General features: G+C 37.5%; 1 protein-coding gene across 2 annotated transcripts; it reads right to left on the reverse strand.

Annotated features, from left to right (window-relative positions):
* Positions 1–445: 445 nt before the first annotated feature.
* abhd4 (abhydrolase domain containing 4, N-acyl phospholipase B) lies at positions 446–20,299 on the reverse strand. 2 transcript variants are annotated; one of them, XM_030160510.1, is made up of 8 exons: positions 20,124–20,299; positions 17,794–17,879; positions 16,013–16,117; positions 15,623–15,911; positions 13,644–13,837; positions 13,442–13,553; positions 3,395–3,581; positions 446–1,124 (listed from the first exon to the last, which is right to left on the reverse strand). In XM_030160510.1, the coding sequence occupies exons 1-8, from the start codon at positions 20,171–20,173 to the stop codon at positions 1,035–1,037; spliced, it is 1,113 nt and encodes a 370-aa protein (XP_030016370.1). In that variant the 5' UTR covers positions 20,174–20,299; the 3' UTR covers positions 446–1,034. The 2 variants fall into 2 exon arrangements, with proteins under 2 accessions (XP_030016370.1, XP_030016371.1); XM_030160511.1 differs by lacking the exons at positions 17,794–17,879; positions 20,124–20,299 and adding an exon at positions 17,622–17,667.
* Between the last annotated feature and the right edge of the window lie 687 nt (positions 20,300–20,986).

Raw genomic sequence — 20,986 nt, forward strand, 5'->3', positions numbered from 1 at the left:
GATTTCAAACCTGTACTATGATAAAGCTTCAAAATAAAAATATCTGAAACCAAATTCTGCACTCTGAATGTTGTCCCAGTGGCTGACTTATATCAATGTGGGATTTATTTACTGGTGCTCTTGGTGCTGTGTAACCCCCACCCCACCACCACCTCTTTTTTTTTTTTTCTTCAATGCTACTCTGACCAGAAATTAAACCCAAGTCTTCCACATTGCAGTCCAACACATTACAGAGTGAGCTAAATCTGTACTGTAACTGTGTCTGACCTATTTGCTATATTTCCTTGGTACTTTTCAGGATGTAACAAGTTACCAGTCTAGACATGATATAACGAGGGCGCAGATTGGCTCTGTGGTAATAAACAAACCGATATTTCATGCCACAGTACTGTGTCAATAGCCACTTCCTTAAAATAATTCCATACAACCAGATAGAAGGAGAAAACACTGTGAAATTGGCTTTTATTTAACTCAAGGTATAAAATACAAACAGCTCTCTAATGTAGTCCCGCAATATACGTGTATAGGCAAAAAAGAAGGGGTTAAAGACACATTTAAATACAGTACTTCCATTCATGGTCATGTCAGGCACAGGATGAAAGCATGAACATGTGATGTACAAAAATCAGTGCGTCTTATTACTATTAAGTAATAAGGTCAAATATGATAAAATAAGATTTAGAACTGATGGAAATGGTTCAGATGATTGACATACTAACCCATAAATGAAATCAATTATGTGTTAAGATGATCTAGAAATGATATTAAATTGAAAAATCGTCAGAAGGCGACATGGAAAAAAAGAGTATTACTTTAATAGCGTGTGTTGTGCGAACAGTATTCAGAGCAAATTTACATTCAAAAAGCTACTTGTTTAAATAAAATGTCCTGACGCAAACCCATCCGGCATGCTTCAACATGCAACAGATACAGCGCTAAAACCACAATGAACCATATATATATATATATATAATCTTAGTCTTTTGTCACACACACACACACACACACACACACACGTACGCGCACTCACACATTCAGTCGACAGAGTCACATATACTTTCTACCACTCTGTTGAACGCGTGTGGTTGATCAGCATATACGTGATGAGAGGCTTCGTTTATCAGCTGAAAACGAAACAGAAAAACATAAAGACAATTAATGTATTTGAGCTGTTACATCACAGTATGACAAAATTTCAGTGTCACATGCTGCCTTCACGTTCTATCGGGAAGATTATCCTTTCGACTTGTGTATTTGAAATAACAAGTGTGTTGCGTTCAAGTGCTTTTGTTGTCGTAGCCAAATGAAAAATGGCTGACACTCGGTCTATTGTTCCCTTCTACTTGGTTAAAAAGTGTGTTAATTCATCTGCTACAGCAGTGTTTCCCAACCTTTTTGAGCCACGGCACAGATTTTACATTAGAAAATCACAAGGCACACCACTGAACAAAAATGTCACAAAAAGTATATTTATTGAAATATAATGCAAATCTAGTCTCAATTTACTTCGTCAGTGTGAAACCTGGGCCTGTTTAGTTGAACACGAAGCTGATATTCTTGCAGGAATTGAAGAAAGACACACACAAATTTTCCTCAACAGCTCTGAGTCTCTCTCTTTTTTGGGGGGGTTGAGCACATTGGGGGTGCAGGGACGACACTGTCACAAGGCGTTTGGAACAAGAAAGGAGAGAGGGGTGTGTCAGCGACCCCTCAGACGGACCCCTGGATTGATGTCCATTGTATACTAGTATGGGAGGTAGAGCTGCACAATATATTGTTTGAGAAACATCATCGCAATGTACAGTACGTGTGCACAATAGTCACATCGCAGGTCCTGCGATGTAGGAGGCAAATGAACTCAATGTGTTCTCATCTAATTTCAAAGGTACCTGACACACACTGCACGCAGCAATCCACCAATCACATTCATTCTTCATCAGTTTGCCAAAGCAGACCACGCCCCTGCACATGGAGTGAGTCGCTGGTAACAATGCAGCGTTTCCACTGGTAAGGTTTTGCCATGGTGGTGTGCCATCCTTGCCACCATACCATACATTTCATACAAAAAAAATCATCACCGTCGCATTAGACTTATTATACATATGTATAATATACAATAGGCCAGGACAAACATCCTGCCGCCTCAAATGAAAGTCTGCGAAGCTTCAGGAGGTAGAGAAACGATAAATGAGAGGAAACACTGCCATGTTGAAAAATGAGCAACGAACCAGAGAAAATCACCGAAAACAAAGACTTGGTACGAAAAAGAAAAGCAATGTCAGTTATCTGGAATTATTTTGATTTTAAGAAGGATGATATTAAAACATGTGTTCTGTGTCGACACTGTCTTCCACCTGTTTCCACAACGAGAGGAAACACAACTAATTTGTTTGACCATTTACGTCAGCACCACACAGCTATTATATCCTCCTGAGTATTTTTTTCATATCGCAATGTACAGGGGTTGGACAAAATAATGGAAACACCTTCACCTCAAGATGATAATGCCCCAATCCATACAGCTAGAATTGTTCAAGAATGGCATGAGGAACATTCTAATGAAGTTGAGCATCTCGTATGGCCGGCACAGTCCCCAGACCTCAACATTATTGAGCATTTATGGTCAGTTCTAGAGATTCAAGTAAGACGTCGATTTCCACCGCCATCGTCTCTAAAAGAGTTGGAGGGTATTCTAACTGAAGAATGGCTTAAAATTCCTTTGGAAACAATTCACAAGTTGTATGAATCAATACCTCGGAGAATTGAGGCTGTAATTGCCGCAAAAGGCGGACCTACACCATATTAAATTATATTTTGTTGATTTTTTAAGGTGTTTCCATTATTTTGTCCAACCCCTGTATATCGCAGGGTTAAAAAAAAAAAGAAATCGCAATGTCAGTTTTTTCCAATATCGTGCAGCCCTAATGGGAGGTATATCCCCCCCGTCCCAAACCGATACCCAGGGTTCACGGGTAACTCACTAATCCGTGCATCACTAGTGAGGGGGGGGCTGTATCAACAGAACGCACCGCCTTGGGGCCGGTTCACTTTCACTTTTATTTTGGAAAGGGAAACAGCTGACTGTTGTTGTCGAGTGGATCACTGGTGTGTGCAGTCGTATGTATCTACATCACGCTGCTCTCTTACAGTGCCAATCAGGTGAAACTGGATAATTTTCCATGACACACCTGATGATTTCTCACGCCACACTTATGTGCCGCGGCATACTGGTTGAGAAACACTGTGCAGCAGCATTCTTTTCTTTGTAAATTTTTGTTATAAAAAGTAGCACTGGGTCTTTATGGGTCCAAGCTAAACTGGACTTTTTAGACTTTTGGAATTGGATAATATGTCCCTCATGACTGTTTCTATGAATAAACTTGTATCTACTCACCATCACTCTGGTCTGAGTCTCGTCCCTGATCTGGACAACTTTTTCCCCGGACGAGCTGTCCACCCAGGACTGTGCTCCATACAGCATGGTGAGGGGCATGGAGGGGGGCAACAGATGAACCCGCTGCAGCATCGGCCTCTTGGCCCAGCCCAGAGACTCTGACATGGCCCGGAAGCCCACCTCCCCACTGGGAAAAGGAAAAGAAAAAGGTGGCATGAAAGATGTTTGAAAAAGAAAATGATATTAAACTGAGCAAAAAATAAAGAAAGATGAACAAATTCCACCTGTTTTAGCTTCTTTACACCTGGTCCCTGTTTATTTTAGACTGATTTTAAGACTTCATTGATTACTTTTAACTTTTTACTTCATTGTCATGGCTTGATGCTCCAGATTATATTTTAGACCAGGGGAGTCAAACATACGGCCAGCGGGCCAAAACCGGCCCACCAAAGGTTCCAGTCTGGTCTGCAGGATGAATTGTGTAAGAGTTACACTGAAGATATTAATGACCAAGGGTGTTGAACTCGTTTTATTTCAATGGCAGCATGCAGCCAAAATGTGATCTCAAGTAAAATAACAGTATAATAACCTATAAATAATGAATCCAAATTGTCTTCTTAGTTTAACCAATAAAGACCCAAACAGTTACTGGCAACAAAATACATCTACTGATCTAAAGTGTTTAATACCTGTTTATCCACTAATCCTATCAGCACATGTAAATATTCGGTGTAAAACACAGTTGGTCTTTTTTTCATGGTCATCAGATATGACCCATTTGGACATTCAGAGGCTCTGTAGTTACCATGGAAACACCATCATTTTCAACAACATTGATTCACCAGTAAAACCCATGGAGTTGGATCAATGACAGTGGATGGAGACACTTGGTTTATGCTCAATTATAGATAGATTTGCTGGAAAAGTCACTTTTTCTTCAGTTTTCTGTATTTCAGATATACTAACCCTCAACTTGAATCTGAGCTTTTATGAACATCTACTTGATCAGTAAATTAAATATGGGAAAATACTGGATTTTCACAGAAAACAAAAACAAAAAACGCAAGTAACAGAGGATAATATTATAATAAATAGTGATAAGTTGTTTAAGAAAGGTTAAATACAGAGAAATATTCATTTGGGAACACCCATAAAAGTAGCACTGGGTCTTATTGGGTTAATGTGAAAAAAAAAACCCAAAAACATTATGCCTATTAATAATGACAACTTCAACTGTTTTCTCCGTTTTAGTGCAAAAAAATCCAACATTTTATTTGGAAAATATTTAGATTAACAAACTATCCTTTAACAATAAAATATGAATAACCTGAACAAATATGAACAACCTGAAATGTCTAAAGAATTTGCGCAATTTTAACAATATTCTGCCCGTTACTAAATGTGTATTTGTAGATCCGATCTGTAATGCACATTTATAAATGATAAGTTGAGGCCTACTATTGTTAAAATTGCACTTATTTTTCTTTAGAAATGTCACTGTTTTCAGGTTATTCACATCTTACTTTGTTTGCATAGTGTGTAAATGTACATATTTTCATTAGGCTATTTAATGTTTTGGGTTTTTTTTGCACTAAAACAAAAAGAAAAATTTGGAGTTGTCATTATCTATAGGTTATTATACTATTATTTTACTGGTCCGATCCACTAGAGATCAAATTGGGCTGAATGTGGACCCTGAACTAAAATGACTTTGACAGCCCTGTCTTAGATCTTTTAATTCCATATCAACCCATGTGCAATCTGTGATCCTTGGACTGTGATCTTTCATCTGTACCAGTATCCAGGACGAAAACTTCGTCCAAGTCTTCCTAATTTTGGCGCCAAAGCTCTGGAATGACCTGCCCAAAGAACCTAGGCTGTCTGAGTCAGTGTCTACTTCTACGTCTCTTCTCCAAACATGTTTCTATCTGGACGCACATCCTGGTTTTAACTGAGCTGCTTATTTACCTTTGTATTTAAGTGATTTTTTTTAACCTTTTACTCACAGCGTTTGTATATTTTCTCATTTTATTCCATGAGGCTGAACTTAATATCCTCCATTGAACAGCAAAGCCTTTCCCAGTAGACCTCTGGAAAAAGGCTATTTGTTTCTCCTTCCTATTTTTGTTTCATACAGACTGAGTTTATTATTAAGACTCTAAAATAATCTTGAGCTTAATGTTAAACCTGAATTTACCCCATAGGCACAGATAAAGAGTTTTAGCTGTTTAATTTCAGAGGGATTTGGGATCTTTAATATAAAACTATTTATTTGGTGTCTGAAAATCTAAAAGCGGTCTTTGTTATTTATAGCCTTTTTAATGATTGGAAACCCCTCATTGTCTCCTGACAGAAAAAGACACTGTAGGAGGAGAGGCCCAGATCGGCCCATCCCTTGTAACCTATATCTACTACAAACATATTCATTTATGGGTAGATTAGCTAGCTAGCTTTGTACATTATTTGCGCAGTCTTAAACAAGTGGTGCAGGGCACAACAAACCCCGCCCCCACACATAATGTAGCTTATTTTGGCATTGATCCAGCTGATGTCATCATGTCTATGCATGTCCTGATGTCAGCATATCAATTTCCTCTATATATGTGGCAAGTTTGAAGTAAATTGAAACAAAATTGATGTTTTTTATAAACATTTGAAATTTTGCCCGTTTTAAGTAAATGGGAAAAAACAAGACTTCAAAAATTCATAAAATTTTCTAACTTTGACCAACTTTTCCCAAAATGTAATCACATCTATTCTGGGTCACTGGTAATCTATAAACCCAATTTGGTATTAATTCAACCAACAGCTTTGTTGCTACAGACAGTTGAAATTATGCCCATTATAAGTAAATGGGGAAAAAAAGATTTTAAAAATTCATTAAAAAATGTGAACTTTGACCTACTTCCCAAAATGTAATCAGATCTATTCTGGGTCAGTGGCAATGTATAAATCCAGTTTGGTATGAATTCAATCAATGTTTTTTCTGCTAGAGCAGGGGTGGCCAACCCTGGTCCTGGAGAGCAACTATCCTGCATGTTTTAGATCAGGGGTGGGCAATCCTGGTCCTCGAGGGCTGGTGTCCTGCATGTTTTAGATGTTTCCCTCTTCCAGCACACCTGAAGGTCATTATCAGACTTCTGCAGCGCTTGATGATAGGCTTATCATGTGAACCAGGTGTGTTGGAAGAGGGAAACATCTAAAACATGCAGGATACCGGCCCTCAAGGACCAGGATTGCCCACCCCTGTTTTCGATGTATCCCTCTTCCAACACACCTGATTCAAATGATAAGCCATCAAGCTCTGCAGAAGCCTGATAACGACCGTCAGGTGTGCTGAAAGAGGGAAACATCTAAAACAGGGGTGCCCAATCCTGGTCCAGGAGAGCTACTCTCCTACATGTTTTAGATGTATCTCTCTTCCAACACACCTGATTCAAATGATAAACCTATCACCAAGCTCTGCAGAAGCCTGATAACGACTGTCAGGTGTGCTGGAAGAGGGAAACATCTAAAACATGCAGGATAGTTGCTCCCCAGGACCAGGGCTGGCCACTCCTGTGCTAGAGTGTTAACAAAGAAACAAACAAACCGAACCAAAAACAATACCCCATGCCTCCCCTTCGGGGGGCGGGGTAATAATGAATATATCAGATCCATAAACTTCAAAGCATGTATCTGCTAGCACTACATAAGAATAAGGGCAATTTTCACATAATAGTATTTTCTGATTATTTTCTTTAATATTAGTGTTGTGTGTGTTGTCTTTTAGTTTATGTTAAGCTACACCTAAGGTGATTTTCAAAGCTTTGTGAATTTTCTGCAAGTGCCTTAGTGAAACCATTATATCCAACCTTGTTCGCTATCCTTATGGCTCTTTTCTCTTGCTGATGATGGACACTATGTTTGGTGATGTACGATGGAGAAAAAAAAGTATATGAACCCTTTGAAACAAATAGAATAGACTTAACCCAATACCACACAAACAACTGTAATATATGTCTTTATTGAGCAGAGCTATTAAATACTCCAAAGTGAACTCCAAACCGTTTGTGAAACCTTTGCCTGATTACTCCAAAATAGATAATTAGAGTCAAGAATTTGCCACCTTGAATTTCAAGGAGTCATATTTTGCTAAACCCAATTTTATTAGTCTTTGGTTCATTTATTTGTGTATTTGGAGCCTAATAGTTCATACAGTTTGAATTTGAACCCTCCATGTGCTGTAAAGCTATCTTTATATTCATTTTGGCAAAAATCAAGTGGATTTCTACAACCTGTTTTAATTCCCGCTGAATTTGTTACGTCTATAACTAGTTACATCACAACATTTGCACATATAAGGTCAAGACTTCCGATGAATATTTCTCTGAGTACGACATAACTGTTTATCAGCAGCAGCGGTTGTAGTACAAACTGAAAATATGTCCAAACTTTGAGCTGGTTATCTAAAATGTTCAGTTGTTGGTTGCATGGGGCAGACCAACACAGCCAACAACCTGGAGGGGGCGGGGCCTGAAGTGGCTCATGTGCATTTAAAGGGCCAGCGCTCAAAACGACCTTTCTGGTGCCATTACTCAGAAATAGGGTGGAAGATGGACCTGTGGAGTTGAATTAATGAAGAATTCAGACCCAAGCAGAGCATTTAGTTTATGTAGACCACAGGGAAATGTTTGAAAATGCATAATTCCATTTAGAAAAAGCAAAAATATCACTCCTTTAGTCAACAAAATGAGATATGAGCCGTGCATGAAACGACCTTGACATATACAAAAAAAATTGCTGTTCACTAGAAGTATTTGCTCATGTGAAATATGCCTCACAAAAGAGAGAAAGAAAGACCTTCAATCGAGAATTCTTGAGTTGTATGTGACTGGAGGGGGTTACGGAGTAATCTCAAAGACTTTAAGGATTCACCACTCTGCAGTTAGACAAACTGTGTACCATTTAATACTGTAGTTGCCCTCCCTAGAAGGACGCAGCACAGAATGCTCAGTGAAGTAAAAAAAAAAAAAAAAGAACGACAGAGTAACAGCGGAAGGCTTCTGACGAAATCCTTGGAAAATGTTAACATCTGCGTTCATGAGTCTAGTATATGTCAAAGATTGAACAGGAAAATGCACAATGAATGAAACCACAGAGGAAGAAGCTGCTTTCATAAAATAAAATCAAAAAAATCAAAAGTCTGCCTGCCTAAACACTTCACAAAACTATGAAACTAAAGTTGAATTATTTGGAAAGAACATGCAATGCTAGCCATGATGTAAAAAAGGAGCTGTATATTAACATAAGAACATCCCCACAGTGAAGGACGGCGGAGGGAACATGATGACTTCGGGCTGTTTTGCTGCCTGAGGGCCTCGACTACATGTCATCATGGAGAACAAAATGGATTCTCAAGCTTATCAACGTGTCCTACAGCATAATGTTAGGGCGGAAGTCGACCAGCTGAACCTCAGTAGAAGACGGGTAATGAACAGTGGCGATTTCTCATAGACTGCAAGGGAAGCCCGGCTTCCCCTAAAATTACGAAAATTAAATGGTTAAATATGTACTGTTGTGTTGACATTTCATTGACCACAAATGTGTTAGAACACGTTCATCTCCCAGATGAGTTCGTTCAGAATCAGGTTTATCACAAATCAACAGACGCGATGTTGTTCACTTCTCATCCATTCCCGTTGTGCTGTTTTCTCATTCGATCTCTGCTCAGTGCATTTGTCCGTAGACGCCGGGCATCTATGGGCTTCAATGGGACTGAGTGGAACAGTTTTTTTCATTGCCTGAAAACTGGACGGTAATTGGATAAATGCCACGATGTTGTCCCGCCCCCCAACGTCTCTGGGGGTAAATGGAGCTGTGGGCGGAGCTCGGCCGGGCTGGACGCCAGAATCCCACGTGCTGATTGGAGGATCAGTCGAAAGGCTGAACCCCGTTTGATTGACAGCTATTTTGAGATCTACTCCTTCACTGACACAGTTCAGTTTAATACCGTCGCACATTCTGCTGCGAAATCAAGAGAGAAACCACTAAGAAATTACTCGTTCATTTCTTGCACTGTAAATAAAACACTCATTGGACTTCCTTGTTTCAATTTAACATAATTTCAGCGTTTTCTTGTTTCAGTTACATAATTTAATCATTTCTTGTTCGAGTTGAATATCGTTTTGTAGATAGTTAAATCAATCAAACTGTCGGCTAGGTCGGAGCGAAAGGAGCATCTCTAGTTTAAAAAGGCTGAAGTCTTACACTCAAAACACAATGGGCCAAGGCAATCTAAGCAGAGAGGACACTGGTCCAGTCCCTGGAAAAGACGCCTACTTGGTACGATAAGGTCACTGAGCATTTTCTTAAAAAGGAACGGAGGGCCGAATGTATGTTTAAATAACTTGACAATTTTTTTAAATTTTTTTTTTTAATGTAAGCCGACAATGAGCTTCCCCTGTCTGAAAGACGAGCAGCCGCCACTGGTAATGAAGTAACATAGAAGTAAATGGGCTACAGAATGAAACATCTGAATCCACTAGAGATGGTGTGGAATGAACTCAAGAGAGCTGTTCACGGTAGACATCCTAAGAATATGGCAGACCCTATACGGTTCTGTGAGGAAGAATGGTCCGAAAATGTCTCTGAATATTGCGCAGGTGTGATCAGCAGCTACCAAAAATATTTAAGACAGTTGTTCCCAACCTTTTTTGGTTCGTCACCCTATTTTAACATCACAAATTTCTGGCGACCCCATATATTCAAAACAGACTTTTTTTTTTTTTTGCTAAAATTAAATTGTTTTTCATCATGTAATAGTTCGCCATAATACGTCGCAAATAAACATTAAATTTAGACGACATTTAGGCTACATAATGTATATAATGCACCTTTTTGGTGTCTGCTTCTCAGTTTCTCTTGAACATGTCTTAAAGGGGCCAGGCGGGCGAAGAAATTTTTCCATTCTCTGTTCGGTCCGGTTTTCTGACTGCAACTGTGTCCAGGCAGGTTGAAGTGTAGTAACACATGTAGTCACATGATCGGGTCAATCAAGATATGCCCTCTAACGTAGTATATCCTACATTTAATTTGAGCTTGATTTTTATTAGGAAAAGTGTGTGGGGTTTTAATTATAATGTACTATATATTGAATCATTAAAAAATATTTTTAGTAGTAAATTTTTTTTTTTTTATCAATTACTAGAAATTTCAGGTGACCCCAAGGTTGAAAAACACTTATTTAAGATTACTTCTGCCAAACAAAGCTCAACCACTTATTATTAAATACGGCACTTATTAACCCATAAAGACCCAAACATCCGCTGATGACCAAAACCATCTACTGATCTAAAATGTTTAATACCTGTTGATCCACTAATCCTATCAATACATGTAAACAATTGGTGTAAAGTACAGTTTGTCATCTTTTCACGGTCATCAGATATGACCCATTTGGACGTTCAGAGGCTCCTTAGTTACCATGGAAACACCATCATCTTCTACAATGTTGAGTCACCAGTAGTCAATGACAGTGGATGGAGATGCTAGGTTTATGTTCAGTTATTGATATATGTTACAAAAAAGGCACGTTTTCTTCAGTTTTCTCTGTTTTTGATAGAATAACCCTCAACTTTAATCTGACCTTATATGAGTATCTACATGATCAGTACAATAAATACAGGAAATACCTGATTTAAACTTAAAAATGCAAAATACAGAGCATAATATTAGAATAAATGTAATAACTCACTTAACAAAGTGCAAAAAATAGAGAAAAATTCATTTGGGAACTGCCACAAAAGTAGCACTGGGTTTTTATGGGTTAAATACAGGGACTGCAGATGTAAATTAGCCAAAAGCTAACTCTGGCACGATGCATCAAATGGCAACATTTATGTTTAAATTTGTACAATAAGTAAATAAATAAAAATAAATTCAAGGGTTCACTTACTGTTTCCAGGAGCACTGTGAGTGTTTACTAAGTGTGTTAAATAGAGACAGGAAATATGAGGAGGCTTCAAAAAGTTCACGGAAAAAAAAGAACAGCTTTGACATGGTTTAAATCACATGGCCCTCAGTTTTACACAGATGGACTTAAAGGCTGGCATCAAGGCTTGCAGAAGTGTATTGACCTAGATGCAGCATATGTAGAAAAATACACATAATAACATAAACAGTTTTTCCAACTGGCCTTTTTCCATGAACTTTTGTATTATAATTGTTTGTCTGGTATTAGGTTAAGAACTAATGCAGATTCTATGCAATTCCTTTCTTTTTTAGTATAACTGGATCTCTGTATGTATTATAACTGGATCTGTGTATTGTGATTTTGCATCCTGAACCTTTTTTACCTCCGCCAAGGAGGTTATGTTTTTGCCAGGGTTTGTTTGTCTGTCTGTTTGTTTGTCTGTCCGTTAGTGTGCAACATAACTCAAAAAGTTATGGACAGATTTTGATGAAATTTTCAGGGTTTGTTGGAAATGGGATAAGGAAGAAATGATTAACTTTTGGGGGTGATCCGGAAGAAATCCTGGATTCTGGATCACTTTGAAATTTTCGTTAACATTGTGGTAAATGGGGCCGAAATTTTCGTTAACATTGTGGTAAATGGGGCCAAAATTTTCGTTTCCCAATATCTCGCTTAATTATTGACCAAAACTCATGAAATTTAACTCAGGAATTGACAATGGGGTCCTCTATCACATTTCAAAGGCTGATCCGGATCTGATCCAGAAGGCGGATTTTATTTTAAAAAATAAATGTAGGATTTGTATCACCGATTATGTGGGGAATTTTTGCACTTGGCGGAGGTCTGCGCTCTCCGAGTGCTTTTCTAGTTTTATTATTATTATTTAGAGGACCCCAGGAAGACTAGCCTGGCATTTGTGTGTCAGCTAAGGGGGATCCTCAATAAAGAATAAACAAGACTAAACTAATGCAGATCTTAGATGCAGTTTAGCTCACACTTTATGGCAGTTTCATGCAGAAAACTCGAAGCACTCGGAGAGCGCAGACCTCCGCCAAGGCTGATCAGTGGCCCCCCCCGTGGGCCCCCCCACCCCCGATCACCACCAAAATTTAATCATTTCTTCCTTATCCCATTTCCAACAAACCCTGAAAATTTCATCAAAATCTGTCCATAACTTTTTGAGTTATGTTGCACACTAACGGACAGACAAACAAACCCTGGCAAAAACATAACCTCCTTGGCGGAGGTAACTAGAAAGTTTCAAAGGGTTCATATAGTTTTTCTTGCCACTGTATGTTTACATTATGTCATTTCAGTCAAATGAAATAGCCACAAATAGCCATAAAAGTTAATGTAGGTAAAGAAGACATGACGCCATTGACAACCGTTAAATTAACCCATAACGACTCAAGCCTCCACCGGCGACCAAAGGCATCTACTGATCTAAAATATTTAATACCTGCTGATCTACTAATCCTGTCAATAGATGTAAATAACTGGTGTAAAAATGCAGGTTGTCATCTTTTCATGGTCACCAGATATGACCCATTTGGATGTTCAGAGGCTCCATAGTTACCATGAAAACACGATCATCTTCTACAACATTAATTCACCAGTAAAACCCATGGAATTTGATCAATGACAGTGGATGGAGACATTTGTGTTTTTTGTGTTTAGTTATTGATACGTTTGCTGAAAAAGTCAGTTTTTCTTCAGTTTTCTCTATTTTGATTTAATAACCTTTCAATTAACTCTGAGTTTTCATGAAATTCTAGTCAATTATATACAGCAAAATTCATGAGTTATAGTGAAAATTGCAAAACACAGCGGGTAATGCAATAATAAATGGTGATAAATCACTTAAGAATGGCTGACGAGTGAGAAAAATTAATTTGGGAACTGCGACAAGAGAAGCACAATCAGCCATTACGTAAAATAAAATGATCAGTTTCACTACATTTGAAGCTACAGAAACATTTGATTCATAAGCCTAACCTTTTTAATGAAGAAATGCTACATATTATAGCGATCATTGTATGTGCTTCTGTAATGGGGAAGTGGAAGTGCTAGATAACCTTCATCTGTTTACATACCTTGGGCTTTGTGCGTTACAGTGGTAGATGTACTGCGTCATAGTATCGTCATCGAACAGGTCTTCAAATTTCCTTTTGAAATCAGGACGGAATCTGTTGACCAGGCCTGGACCTGAACCAGAGTAATACTGTGAGATGAGCAGAGGGAGGGAGGGAGGGGGATATGGGACAGGTTTGTGTTAGATAAGTGTTTGTGTCTCACCCCATGGTCCTGCTGCTCTAATAACAGCCAGTGGATTGAAGAGGGAAACAACTGCTGCGATGGCTTTGACCCAACGTGGTGGACCCTGCCGCTTTACCACCTCCTGACCCTGACCCTGATCTTGACCGGACTGGTTCTGAACCTGGGGTCTCTCGGGGAATCCCCAGGGGTCTACGAGGATGAGGTGTGAGACCCTGCAGGAGGGAGGAAGAATCCAAGACAGTATTATATAAACTAAGAAAGACCATCCATCATAGTTCTTACATATCGTTAGCCTCATAGCGTAATTAACTAAGTCATACACTTTATGGACAAAAGTATTGGGACACGTTGAATTCAGATGTTTCTTTTCTAACAGGGTTTGGGATGTAAAACAATAATGATAAATGTCATAATATAGTTTTATATTGGGATAAATATCATTGCAATGGTTAGTTTCATTTAAATTGTCATCTCTGCTTCCAAAACTCCTCAAAGATGGTTTTTACTTAATTCCTCTCAACATTGACTTTTTTTTTATCCATGACTATGATTTTAAATGTTCTGCCTCTAAATTTATTGTGACTGTAAATAATAATTTCTACCACAACTAACCTAACTAACTAATCTACTTTCTTCACATCTCACTCAGGAAGAAAAATCTCCCATAAAACTTTAAGGAAATATTGATGTTTATAAATTATATGGACAAAAATATTGGGACACATAATGGCTAGAGCTCTTACAATGTACTGTTCATGTTGATTTATCATATAAACATTGCTATTAATAATTGTGACGACCCCTGTTGTCAGGAAGGTGGCTCCACTTAGGGTTGGGATAGCAATCACACTCAATGGTGACCAAGGTAATTATCATTATCGAAAACTAACGAAATGACAAAAACTAGAAGTGAAAAAACATTTTCGTTAACTGAAATAAACAAAAACTATAATTAAAAGAAAAAAGATAACTAACAGAAACTGTATTGTGTGCTTACAAAACTAACTAAAACGTATAAAAATTATGGATCAAATTCCCTTCGTTTTCATCTTTGCCAATGTCGGATTGAAATGAAATCGATTTATTTCCCTCAACCAATTTTAGCTGCTGGCACCATATGATATTTAACGGTCTGTCACTTCTCGTCACTTGTGGTTTAGAGTCATCTTCTGGTCCCCACTCTACCTGGAAACATGGAGACTAAAGTTGGGAGAAAACAGCAGAGTCCTGTCTGGGATTTATTTGAATTTGATGGCGAAGAAGATAAAAGATATGAAAAAACTAAAACTAAACTAAAACCAAGCATTTAGAAAATAACGAAAACTAATAAAAACAAGCAAATCTGCTCTAAAAATGAATTAAAACTAACTGAATTAGAGAAAAAGAAGCCACAACTAAATAAAACTAAACTATAATGAAAAATCCAAAACTATTATAACCTTGCTGGTGACACCTGGGCCTTGTGTCACCAGCCTATAAAGCTCACTCTCTCTCTGCAGATGCATGTTGCTTGAGTTTTTCCTTTGTTTATGCATTCAACAATTTTACTCACACCCCATAATTTTGTCTTTGTTATTGTATTATTCACATCACTTGCTTTGTATCATTTAAACCATTTACTTATAATAAATCACATTTCTTAACTTTACACGGTGTATCTCCATTATTGTCATGGCTTTGAGAGCCAGACTGTGACATAATCAATAAGATATTTATCACAATATAAAACTATATTTTGATATTTGCCATTGTTTTGAATACCAGACCCCTGTTAGAAAAGAAACACCTGAATCCAACGTGTCCATATACTTTTGTCTATATTGCATATGACTGAGGCAATTTTGCAATGAGGCTAATGATATGTAGAAAACACAAACATTACTACACATTAGTGATAAACTGAATGATAATGAAGCATAGCTAAGTGCCAACACAGGAAATAGGATAAAAACAATTAGATGCGTTTGTCATCAGATTATTGTCGTCAGCTCTATTACCTTGATGGATACTGGATGGCATAAGAGGTAGCCAAGTACCCCCCAAGACTGTGTCCCAACAGAATCATGTTCTCAAGGCCTACGGACTGTCTCCACTGTTCAATAGAGTTCACAAACTGCTCCTCAGCCTTGGCAGCATCTGAGGGAAAAGGGGGTCTGGAGCTCCTGCCAAAGCCCAGGAGGTCGAAGGCGTAAACAGGCCGTGACCGGCTGAGTGCATCCAGGTTTCTAATCCACAGACCTACCCCTCCACCGAAGCCGTGGACCATCACCAGGGGAGTCTTATGGGCTAGAACACAAGGAGACAGGGAATAGAGAGATATAATAAAAACAGAACCGTGACAGTTTTCAACAAAAACAGAGTGAAAGGAAAGGAGTGGGGGTTTATACCTTGCTCGGCAGGTTTGCGGACCGCCTTGTTGGTCAAGGTCAGGGTCCATATTCTATCTTGGTTTGGTAATGTCACAAACCTGGACCATACGTCATTCTGAATGCCTGTCACAGCAAAACAAAGGAACAGTTAAGTCACCCTCAAAGCTTTGTTGTAGTGTGTGTTCCTTCATAGTATGGCTATTACAGATATTGAAAACTAAACCAGGGTAAAGATTTATTAATTGCAATAAATATACAAATGACAATCCTCAAAAATAAGACTACAAAACTAAATGACCTATTCAAAACTAAAACAAAATAGAATTGCAGGTAAAAATAAACTTTATTTTTTCTTTTTCCCCAGTATTAATGTTTCATAGTGTACAAGAGTAAAACGGCTTTGCATAACCTGGGACCATTAATTAGAAGTGTATTTGGAAATTATCTTTAATGCCATCCATTCTCTTATCCTGACCTTTTCAGTTTATATTCATATCCAAACACAGATTAACTTCATTTGTCCCCATGCAGTAATTAATATTCCATTAGCTGAAGAAAACAAAGCCAAATGAAAGTAAAATTGAAAACATTTTCATTAAAGTAATTATCAGTCTGAGGTATTTACCACCTGATGGGGATGACAGACCTTGTGTAAAGTTCAGTCCTGCATCCTAATGAGGCTAGTCTTCCGTTAAGTATTTAGTATTAACACTAAATAAATGATACATTTCTTAATCCCTCAAGATAAAAATAGTTACTCATGTTGTCATACAACAGATTTTAAGTCTCTAACCCAGTGGTTCCCAACCTTTTTTGGATCACAAATTTCTGGCAACTCCAGACATTCAAAACGGAGACTTTTTTTTTTGCCAAAATTATATTTGTTTTTAATCATGTAACAGTTTGCTATACTATGTTACAAATAAACGTTAATTTTAGATGACATTTAGGCTATATAATGTATATTATTATGGACGGAGGCAGAAAAGCTAGGTTGAGATTACTGTACAAAGGGAGAATTTGATTTTCCATGGTCAGGATATGTACAGTCAGTCCAGCTTGGATTTACAAGGCTGACAATTAATACTGAACAAACAGGAACTCAAACTATGAATTATGAAAGAGCTGCAGCATCTGAAACCGACCACAATGAACATTTGACAGATAAACAGAACCACAGTGCTTCAGTTTCAGCTTCAGTTTGTCATGCCTTTTATGTATTGTGATTGTCTCTCTCAACTCACCATATATTTTTTATCAGTAAGCTTTTTTATTTTTATTTAGATCATTCATTCATTCATTTTCTGAACCCGCTTTATCCTCACTAGGGTCACAGGGGTCGCTTGGAGCCTATCCCAGCTACATAGGGGCGAAGGCGGGGTACACCCTGGACAAGTCGCCAGTTCATCGCAGGGCTGAACATATATTTATTTAAATCAATTACTAGAAATTTAAGGCGACCCCATTTGAATTCCAGGCAACCCCATGGTTGAAAAACACTGCTCTAACCACATATACACAATTTGTGGTATTGCATTACTGTAACTTCCTGTTGCAGATATGATCAAAATCCACTCCTAAACAATTTATTTTAACAAATAAGGAAGTTAGATCAAAACATTCTTACAAGCAAGGATTTTGGACTCTGTAGTTTTAAGGAGGGACATGGAGGTTGGACAAACAAATAAGGAAGTTAGATCAAAACATTCTTACAAGCAAGGATTTTGGACTCTGTAGTTTTAAGGAGGGACATGGAGGTTGGACAAACAAATAAGGAAGTTAGATCAAAACATTCTTACAAGCAAGGATTTTGGACTCTGTAGTTTTAAGGAGGGACATGGAGGTTGGACGCCAAGAAGGCCACCAGTTCCACACTGAACCGGACCTGAAAATTGAGAGAAACAACATTAACAAAAAATGAACAGGACTGAAGAGACTGTAGATAGTACCGACAGTGTTAAGCACAGCCTGAATGCATAATCGTGTTTCTGGCAGAAGTCCAAGGTTAAAGCCAGTGCAGGCAGCGTTATCATTATTTGCATAGAGTACAAGGGCTACACACCTAGAGGAGTCGCTCATGTTTTTCACCTGTACTACATGTTAAAATCAATGCCATGACCTACAGCAGTGATGCAGCGGTACATCCATTTATCCTTGTCACCTTTCACCTTTTGTGGTTAATCATCCCAGAAAGTGTCCAGACAAATAATCTAAGTCAGTATTTATCATTTATAAAAAATACATACACTGTAAGCCCGGATAAGTGGAGCGTACTCAAAAAATTTGAGGCAAGTGATTGCACTTAAATGATTTGAGTAATGATCGACTAATCACTTGGTTTAAGTAGGTTCAACTTTAATGCTAAAAGTATTGAACTGAAACTATTGAGTAGAAAACACTAAAAGACAAGTTATTTGTACTTTAAATCTGTTGTAAAATCAACCCTACTATCCAACCATTCAACTCAGCATTTTAGGTTACACTGACTACTTTCCTCAATTGCAGCCAGATTAATTTATCATTGATTAAACAACTTTCTTTAAGATAATCAAAATCAAAATCCTATTCCTGACCAAAACAGTTACGAAATTGTTCAGTTTAATATATTGTAGCATGATTGGAAGTTAACTTAATGTCATTTACCAGTACAGGAAGTACTTTAAATTTGACAAGACATTAAGATTTCTGTTGTACAATTACAATCTCAGATGAACAGTAAATCCATTGTTCTTCCTCTGGCTCTGACTCATGGTGCAGCTCTACAAAAATACAAAAACAAACACAAAAAGGCCAATAAACACTGCCATACACACATTCAATCCAAATTAACACTAACACCACAACCCCACTGAACCCCTGCACATAAAAATAACACATTTTCAACAACATGCCCAATACCCACAATGCAGTGCGAAGATAAAAAGGTGTGGTCATGACTAAAACTTAGTGATTTAATTCCATTCAACTTAAACTTTTTCATACTTTCAACTATGTCTACAAATTAGTAGAATATACTTAACATTTTATAGTAACATCATAAAACTTCAATCATTTAAGTGCATTGTAATTAAAGCATTTTAGTAAATACAAATTCCGGGCTTACAGTGTACAGTTCATTTCCATCTAATATGTTCCTAATTAGGCCATAAGGTGAACCATGAAAAAGCGGCTAGAAAATGATTTTCGTTCCCATGTCTGGGCACTACTTCTTAAATACATTTTTGTTTAGACTATACCCTTACGGACTTTGGGTTAAAAGTTCTCTGCAATAGGCCAATATCCTGCAGTTTTTTGTCACAGGCCATATATATATATATATATATATATATATATATATATATATATATATATATATATATATAAAACTCTATAATGCTAGATTCACTTGTTTTATTCATCAACATTCATTTCAGCAACAAACAATCTTTCACAAATTGACATTTATATATATATGTATGATAACATTTTAGACAAGTCTTGATGAATAATTACCATGAAATGTGAATGCGGACCATGAAATCTTGCAAATTTGTGGAAAAACGCTTCTTCAAGTAATTTCACATATTACACATGGTGAATTTTAAATGTGAAGTAGGAACATACTAGTGTCATATTTCTACCTCCACCATCAATACATCCACCTGCTCTTCTACCTGTATTGCAGTTTACAGGTAACTCAATGTAGCTGAGTCATGCTTGCTCACCTGTATGTGTCTTTTACATTTACACATGACAAAAGCATTTATCTGTCAGTGTGATCAAGGAAATATGTAATAAAGCTAATCCTTGAAGTTTTTAGCTACTTAACTTTATTCTTCAAGACAGACAGAATCATTTACAGTGAGATCTGGCTAACAATTGAATGGTAGCTTTCAACTTTATTAACTAGCTAACATTTCTACTCATTGGTTTCTCATGAGCCTTGTTTAATTCCATTAAATTTCCAATTCTAGGGTGAATAGGAAGTTTAATGTAGCTAAACTGAGTCCTACATAGGAATGGAATTACACTCCATTCATAAACAAAGCGACACAAAACATTTAAAGTGTGTTTCCTCTGTTAGCATAGCATAAGTAAGCAAACCATGTAGCTAGCTAGTTCGGCTGTTTCCATGTTTACATTGACTCACTCTGTCTCAATGTCGTTATGCATCGGAGTTGTGGTCGAAGTTGGATCCATTAGTTGACATATTTCGCTAATTATATCCCGGTAAATTTGGTTATCAGCCTGTCCTCTTATTCCTTCGTACCCTGTAGAAATAGCACCACCTTATGTTACAGGACTTTTAATGTTTTGTAACTCATACATTCCGAGGTCAGCTGATCGGAAACGAAGATCGTCTATGGGTAAGCTGCATCAACATTACACAATATGTCACATTCATCTACAATTTCTGAAACAGCTGCTTTTTACCACAGCTCGCTTTCTTTTCACTTTATTATTTTGCTGAAAAGTGTCCTCGTTCCTGCTCCTCTAAGCTATTTTTCCTAAAAGAATGCCGCCATGGTTGAAATCCCAGTGTTTCAAAGTGTTTCAAGAGTGAACGCTCTAATTCTACGATATATCTTTGTTTTCCAGGGGGCGGTGCCCAAAACCTTATATTTACAGGTTTCTAACGAAGGCTCTGGTATTTACCAAAAAAAAAAAAAAAAAAAATCTATTATGGCATTTTGACATTCAGTCTTATCGAAATTGTAGCTACCTTCACATTAATAGTAGCATTTCCTCAGTCAGAAGTGTCAAGAAGTAGAACTGCAATAAAATTGTATAATACATTTTTACAAATATACATTGTAAGTGTTGTTTCGTGTAATGGGAAGAAGTTAATTACTACCTATCAATGAATTTCTAACTTTATTATTATTGTGGGTAAATTTCATATTCACTGTTGCAAGTGGAAAAACACGAACCACTCCTTTAATTTGTTTATATGTGATTTTGTCAAATATTACAGTTCTCTGCAGTATATTGAAAATATGTTCAAAAGAGCCA

The sequence above is a fragment of the Sphaeramia orbicularis genome, chromosome 17 (genome assembly GCF_902148855.1).
Source record: "Sphaeramia orbicularis chromosome 17, fSphaOr1.1, whole genome shotgun sequence".
Lineage (NCBI taxonomy): Eukaryota > Metazoa > Chordata > Actinopteri > Kurtiformes > Apogonidae > Sphaeramia > Sphaeramia orbicularis.

Excerpts from the sequence above, each read along its gene's own strand:
- abhd4 (XM_030160510.1), bottom strand. The coding sequence starts at position 20,173 with ATGGATCCAACTTCGACCACAACTCCGATGCATAACGACATTGAGACA. Across the intron at positions 13,838-15,622 it reads GCCATCCAGTATCCATCAAG|GGTCTCACACCTCATCCTCG; the intron begins GTAATAGAGCTG and ends TCCCTCCTGCAG. Across the intron at positions 3,582-13,441 it reads TGTAACGCACAAAGCCCAAG|TGGGGAGGTGGGCTTCCGGG; the intron begins GTATGTAAACAG and ends TCCTTTTCCCAG.